Source organism: Protopterus annectens, chromosome 7.part0, assembly GCF_019279795.1.
Source record: "Protopterus annectens isolate FY-2018-M chromosome 7.part0, PAN1.0, whole genome shotgun sequence".
NCBI classification, from domain to species: Eukaryota; Metazoa; Chordata; order Ceratodontiformes; family Protopteridae; genus Protopterus; species Protopterus annectens.
The window spans coordinates 197,222,949-197,230,448 of NC_056739.1; the positions used below are offsets into that span (position 1 = coordinate 197,222,949).

General features: G+C 40.9%; 1 protein-coding gene across 6 annotated transcripts in view; it reads left to right on the top strand.

Annotated features, from left to right (window-relative positions):
• LOC122806350 (cellular tumor antigen p53-like) overlaps window positions 1-7,500 on the top strand; it is a 361,899-nt gene that overhangs the window by 64,017 nt on the left and 290,382 nt on the right. For 4 of the 6 annotated variants that reach the window (XM_044076688.1, XM_044076691.1, XM_044076689.1 and 1 more), the window contains one exon: window positions 536-745. The exons of the other annotated variants lie outside the window; for them this stretch is intronic. In XM_044076688.1, the coding sequence (XP_043932623.1) occupies window positions 536-745 (210 nt within the window). The remainder of the gene's footprint in view (window positions 1-535; window positions 746-7,500) is intronic. 6 annotated transcript variants of the gene reach the window in all.

Here is a 7,500-nt window from a genome sequence, read left to right on the forward strand (position 1 = left end):
AGACATTCGTGAATGGGTGTACCTTCGTTGAAAGTTGTGCGTCAGGGCTGGTAACTCTGCATGTAAAAATCAACTACCAATCATTAGCGGACCAGAGTTCCGTTGTGGCGACCCCTAACCGGGAAAAGCCGAAAGACGCAACAACTGTGAAGTATTTGCCCAGCAAATTGTACTTTAAAGGTGCAGTTGCAGTTAATATTGAGACGGGATATTTAAAAATGTATGTGAACAGGAAGGTCTGCAGAAAGAGTGAATGAAACTGTGTCTTGTCTACTTGCTATTCATTTTTGGCTGTTTCCCCCGGTGTGCACTTGTAGATCTGAACAGCTGTCTCTCTTACTGTGTCGTAGTTGTGCTTTCCTTTCTCTCTGTTTAAATGCACTGGCAGTTTTGTGTGTTCAGTGGCTTCACCTTTCCTTTGATTTAAGAATCCTTTATCACATTTTTTTTTTCACTTTGTATGTGTAAGTTTAGGTTCTTGACTTTTGTATGTACTAAGTAACATCCTTTAGTTGTTGTTGTTTGTTCCCTTCAGGACCTGGATGATCCGCCCCCGACTTCGTATGCCTGGATTTCAGAAAATATAAACACTGGGTCTTGCGAGGATCATTCTAAGAGCTGTCCTGGGCTATCCTGGCCTCCTTTGGCTGCACCATCTGCTGGCTGTCCCTATTCTGCAAATGAGATACTCCAGCCTGAATGCAGTGTTCCAGATGTGACCGCACCACTGGTCACTGAAGAGGAGGTAGTACTTTCCTGCTGTTACTTCCCTTTTACACCCCATCATTCTGTTGGTCTTGTTACAGTTATTTTAAATGTTATTTTTTCTTCCATAAGCTGCTGTTGCAATGAATCCTAGTGCATGTTGTATTTTGTCAAGTTTGGCATGTCTTCTGATAAGCTGTGTATGGAAACGTTTATGTAATATGTTTGCGGAGGTTTTATTTTTTTTGCACTGGTCAGTTTACTCTGCATCTGTTAACACTTTGTTGTATGCATAAGCTTTCTCCTGGCACACTACTTTGATAGATCTTAACATGTTTCTAGCTGAGATAGATTCCTTATGACCTTTCCTAGGTGCTTTTGTTGCTCTTGTAGTGGTTTTATCGCTGGGTAGAAACGTTGGGGCAGAATTAAGGCTGGGGTTTGGTCTTATGGTGGGGGGATGAAAGGGGTGATATTTCTCCAGTGGACATTTCATGGATTTGTAAGTATAACCTGAGACATTGTGTTTTTTTGGTTTAAAAAAAACTGCATAGAGTAGAATATTAGGTGAATTAATTGTGACTTAAATCAATCCTATTTGAAGGCCACTTGTGGCAGCTAGTAATGGTGATACTGTAAGTAACAAGAACCACAGAATGTTGGGGTGCTATAGTAGCAGCTTTGGAAGACACAGGAAGGTACTGCATTCTGCATACAGTGTTAGTTTTGTGATATCTGCTGGGTTGCTTTGTTCACTTTCAGAGCCCAGAATTAAAGGATAACATTGTAGATGGCAATGGTCTAGGGGGGGAAAAATATCCAAACTGCACAACTCTGTTGTATGAGACTTCCAAAAGAGTGGGGGCATTGTACTTGTGAAGTACTATATGGCATGTATCGCTGTGAGGACCTGGTGGACATTAAGTACTGGTGTTGGGCACTGACCTGTACTTGTCCTTTGTCAGTACAGGTTGCAGCGTCTTTGGTGTGCGTTCTGTTTACGTGTACTTGTTCTTGTCCTTTGTCAGGATGGGTTGCAGTGTCTTTGTCGTGCATTCTGTTTCACATGTGTATACAGTTCCTTCCCACTACTGATGCTACTATCACTAGTCATTCGGTTGTCACTAGATGTTTCTGAAAAGGTCACATTTTTGTCATGGCTTGTTCCTTCTAGCCTTTGATGCTCATAAGTGCTGAAAAGGTGTCACTGCAGTCAGCATTTTGATTGGCTTTGAGAGCTGTGTAGTTCAAAAAGATCTGCCCAAGTCTGCCTCCTAATGACTTTTGCAGACTCACTGCAGAGCTGTTTGGTAAGGAAGGAGGCCCTATCCAAGCAATTACCTGTCCTGGGTTTAACATCCTTAACAAAAAAAAAAATACACATAAGGGGGGAAAAACTACATTTGAAAGGGCCAAAGGCAGGTTAGTAACAAAATAAGTATAACTCTGAATTAAGTACACCTTTTGGTCTGGAATTATGTATATATTAAATCACTGAAATTTGGCAGTTGTGATTTGTGCATTCACCCTGTAACCCCTCTACATCCTTTAGTGATGGCCTTTGTTACCGCCTGCCAAAGGACAATACTTTGTTTCCTTCCTGCTGCCTCTTTTGCTTTTTTTTTTTTAGTCTGCCGCTTCAGCATTTGAAAGTTGATGTGCTGTCCAAACAGATCTGCCCACTGGGAGAGTTACTACTTCTGGACTGGACATTTATCTCCACCTTCTAGCTGTATTTTATACCCAGGCTGAGTTCTTTCCTGTCTGCAGTAGAGACCTCTGCTTTCCCATTTTAACAGTACCAAACCAATGTTCTGTAGCACCTTCCCTTTCTTTTTTCATTCTAGGATGTTCCTCCTTTCCAGCACCATGTATTAAATGCTTGTAGTGTGAAATTGAAGTAGTTTTGTTTAGTTTCTCGGGCACCGATGGTGATTGTCTGTGTAGTGTGTTCTTCCTTTTATGAATTAACTGATTTGCCTTTGTGCATCAGCTACTACTACCACCTCTCAAAAAAAAAAAAAAAAAAAAAAAAAGGAAAAGCCTTTTTTTTTTCTCTCTGTCCTTCCAACCTTGTGAAACCTGATGTTTTCACGCCCCCCCCCTCTCTGAAAAATAGGGACACTTCCCCAAAAAATGAAAATTTGCATGCTGTTATAAGATATGAATTTAGAAGAGAGAAGTATTTTCATGATCACTATTGTTTTTGAGTATTTTTAAAACATTAAAATTTTCATTTCTCTGTTTTGTTGGCCTTTTCTAATTCTGTGTGCCTTCAAATTACCTTGCAGAGTGGCAAATTACCAGGGACCTGTTTTTTCATAGTTTTTTTGTTGTTGTTTAATGTGCATTTATAGGTTCATAGGAGGTTACTAGGCTAACAGCCCTAGAGCCCTTACATGCTCTAGCCATGTTTGTCCTGGGTTGCCCCAATTGTTGGTGGTTAGGTGAGTGAAGTTTGCAGAGGTAAGGGTCTATGGTAGTTAATACTGGCTTCCTCTGTCTGGGAGGGACATAGGCAGGAGTGAATTTGAAGTCACCTATCCATTGATCTTGGTTGCGTTTTGAAGAGGGTCAGGGAGGATCTCTGTCGCATTTGATCTACGTTTATTGTGCTTTTACATTAAAAAAAATCCAGGATAATCAATTTTGTAGCAGAAGGTGTTTACCTGGTCTCTCTGAGTTGGGAAGTACTCCAGGGAGCTCAAAGTGTAGTTGTTCATTGGCTAGAGGGCATAGGAGTCAGTTTTCAAGCTTTTCTACTGTAGATCGCATTGTGTGGAAACAACATTTGAGCAGATGGCTTGAACATCGAATAGCACTGCCATGTCCTAGCATTATATATCACTTTGCCCTTAATTGGAAACTACCTTATGAGACCCCTGTTAAAAGTCCGTCCTTAATCCTAAACGGCCTACTTTTTTACAGGTTCAGACAACATGGATATGTAATTTCCAAATGTCTCTGTGGCCAGCTTAGTAGATTTGGGCATCCTAAGGCAATGTAGCAGTTGTCTCGTGATTTCATCCTGTTAACACTGTAGGCAAGAGATGAAAATGCACAACTTTCTTAGAAGCAAAAATCTTGTATACAAATGAGGTTGTTAGGAATACCAAGACTGCACCCCCCGTCTTACACACACATACAGACTGATCCTCTTATGATGAGGTGCTTAAAAGGAGCATTTCCAAATATCAAAGACCTCCAAAGCCACGTAAAGGCAGCACTGCTGCTCAGAAATCACTGTAATTAAAACACACACCGAAAGCAACACCAAACATCTCTGATTAGCCTAAACCCAGTGGTCCCCATGAGCAAAGCCCATAAGGCAAGTATATACTTTACTTAATACTCCTGTCATTGGGAGACTCCCTTGTATGACACACAGATGCCCCACTCACCAGGTAAGGAGAAGATGAGTGTTAGTTGCTTATCTGGAGCTATGATTCACAGTATCACTAGAGTACTGTGATTACTGCACCCTGTGTACCAGTGGGATTCTGTTGTAGTCAGTGCTGGTATAAATGACCTGAGACATACCATAGTGGACTATATGAACAGAGACATAATAGATCTCTCTGAATGTGTTACAGATAGATATGAGCCTTGCACTGAGAAACATTCTACCTTTACCAATGATGATGGCACAGTATGAACCTAAAATGATTGCTTTTAATAATTGGCTTAGTTTCTGGTGCTACTCCAGGGGATCCAGTATCTGTCAGCATGGGAAGACATGGTCAGAAAACCAAGTTGCTTTGCGAAGGATGGACTGCACCTGCACCCCCCTCCCCCCCAGACTTTTTGGTATTGGCTAAAGCTTTACTCCCTTAAAGCCTTTTTAAGACACAACTGCCAACATAGTGAAAAAGTCTACAAGCAACCTGAAGGTGTTACTGCTCAATGCTTGGCGCCTGAAAACAAATCCACATTCACTCTGAAGAATGTAGACGTGGTCTGTGGCCGAGACTTGGTTAAAAGCTGTAGAAAGTAATCTGGCACTGCAAGGCTACAGTACTTTCCACACACCTAGACGAACAACAGTACAGACTAATGCCGAAGGTGGATGTGTGTCTGTCTACATTAGCAACAAACATACCTCTAGGTTGTTTAAACAAGATGATACCATAGAAATCGTCCAGGTACAGCTTACCATAGATAAAGGTCCCTCACCATTTCATGTCTAGCTGTAGGTGACCATCTTTGCCCCTGGAGTCTCGCGACTCTTACTTAAACCTACTAGACGTGCTCTTCACCCAATCAAACACCCTATTCGTGGATGACTTTAATTATCCCTCTATAGACTGGGAAAGCTACAGTGCCTTAATCTCATAGGTACAAAACTTCCTGGATTTTAACACAACACCCAGAAACAGAACACTTCAAGCAGAGGATCGGATCAGACATATACTGGGTTCTGGTCCTCACCAACATGGGAGAGCATTGCTTTTCACCCAGCACCCCCTGTGTTGTGTCCTCACTAATCTGATTTGATCATGAGGCTGTTTTATTTGAAGTAGAAATCAACCTGAAAATCAAGCTTAAACAGTAACAGGAACTATTCAAAGGGAGACTAATTCATATTGAGTGACCTTTTGTCAAAATGAAAGGCTTTCCCAAACCCCAGGACCACAGCTACCTATGCAGATTTATTATTCAGAGTCCCTATACAAACACGTAAATGGCTGCAATAGAGCCTGATGCACCCATCAGAAATAAACCCAAAACAAATGCCAAAAACAAACCCCACTAGTGGAATCCTCACCTAAAACAGGGTATATAATAAAAGAACAACACTTGTGGCCAAAATCTAGAAGAGCATCTCCCTTCAAGGCTAGTGTTCTTTTATAAAACTAAATAAGACACTAAGGCCATCAAGGCCAGCTCCAAGGTCAGGATAACCTTGCAGGCTAAAGACGATCACATCTTTAGCTATATCCGGAACCTTAGAGGGTAACACAGCAGTGTGGTGAACGGTACCAACTTCATCAGTCAGGGTGACCTAGCAAATCTACTAACTGATAAATTCAGTTCAAACTTTACCCACCACTCCTCTTCCAGCCCCACCAGCTGAAATTCCCCTCTACAGCGGCAGACCATCAACTGACCTGAGGAACTACAGAGTCATCGGCCTAACAAACCTAGTATGCAGAGCCATGGAATTATCATGGAAGTTGCCGATAACCTACAAACACTGGACCCATCCCATTTTGACTTTAAGGGTAGGTCATGTCTGTGTAACCTACTTAACTTCTTTGAGAGGGTAATAAAAATTATAAATTAATCCGTACCACAAACTGGGTTGCCTTACTAAGAAACAAAAAGAAAAGATGACCCACAAATTTACTGCTGTCTCGGAATCCGGCTTTATTAATTCACAAAATAGCCAAGTAGACTCTGCGCTCACTAACTGTTCAACACCATTTAAATGGTAAATAAAAATCACATGGAAATGTAAGTAAGTGATTGAGGAAGCAGTGCAGTAAAACCAATACAATAAAAAATGCAGTTCAGTAGACCTCCGTGAGTTAACCCTTTAAACACAATGTAAAATTGAATACTCGTAAATTAAAAAGTAAACTTTAAAAATTGTGGGTGCAGTGTAAAATGGTAAACCCAGATGATGTATAGAAAGAAATAATTAAAATTATTTGTGTACCCTATGTTCTTTTTTAAAAATTGTTAATTTATGAAAGGTTTTTATTGGACTCAAGTTTTTTTTTAAACAGAAGTGTTGACCAATGTTGCCCTTAATTTTAGAATACTTGCAATAGAGCAACACTCATTTTATACCGGGGTATTTCATAGGATTGAGTCTGTTGGCACGTTGTGTCCTTCACTTCCAAAAGTGTACCCACCTCATTGTCACATGCTTTATCTATAATGAAAAAAAAAAGAAACTGCTTAAAGTTCTTACATTTCAAACTATGTAAATAAAGTGCATTAGTAGTCTTTTTATTCCTGACGTCCTCGATATGTTCTACGATTCTCACCATTAGTTTACTCGTAGTTTTACGTACGTAAAATGCCAGACATCCCATACAGGTTGCTATGTAAACATTTTAGATCTATGGCTAAACTCATTGCTGTTTTGTTTTTCAAGTAATCCTTTTAAATTGTTACCACTACTGAAAGCGAATTGTGTTTTCATTCCTAATGTTTCTTTCATTTCAGCAGAAAACACCAAGTCCCAACTTGTGTTTTAAGTATAGATGTCAAAAGAGGTGCATCTTTATTTATATCGAAGCACCCTCGCACCACTTTTGGTTATATTAAAGTGTTGCTCTGCCTCCATCCTTTAAAGGAGGGAAACTGTTCCTAATCTCACTGATTTTCTTCGAGAGGGTCATTAAGGCAGTGGACTAGGGTTAAACGGTGCTTACTGTGCATCTTGACCTGGCTAAGGCTTTCAATACAGTGTCCCACTCTGGCATTGTTGACAAGCTGTCCGAGTTGGGAGTAGATTCTTGCATAACTTGCTGGATTGCTTGCTGGCTGGCTCGCATGCTGGGCCCAACAAGTCAGGATTGGAGAGACCACCTCCACCAGGAGTCCTGCCATCAGTGGAGTACCCCAAGGCTCCATGCTGTTCCCGGTTCTGTTTGACATCTAATTTTTGGAAGTAAAGGCTAACTTTCAAGGCCTCTGTCTTACCAAGTTTGCAGGGGACTGCAGATTAGAAGCTGTTGTAGATTCCTCCAAGACAGCATCTTGCCAGTGGGTTTAACACAGACAAATCACTGTTGCCAAAGCCGTGGCCTAAAATTCCATCCCAAAGAATGCATTGTAATGTCC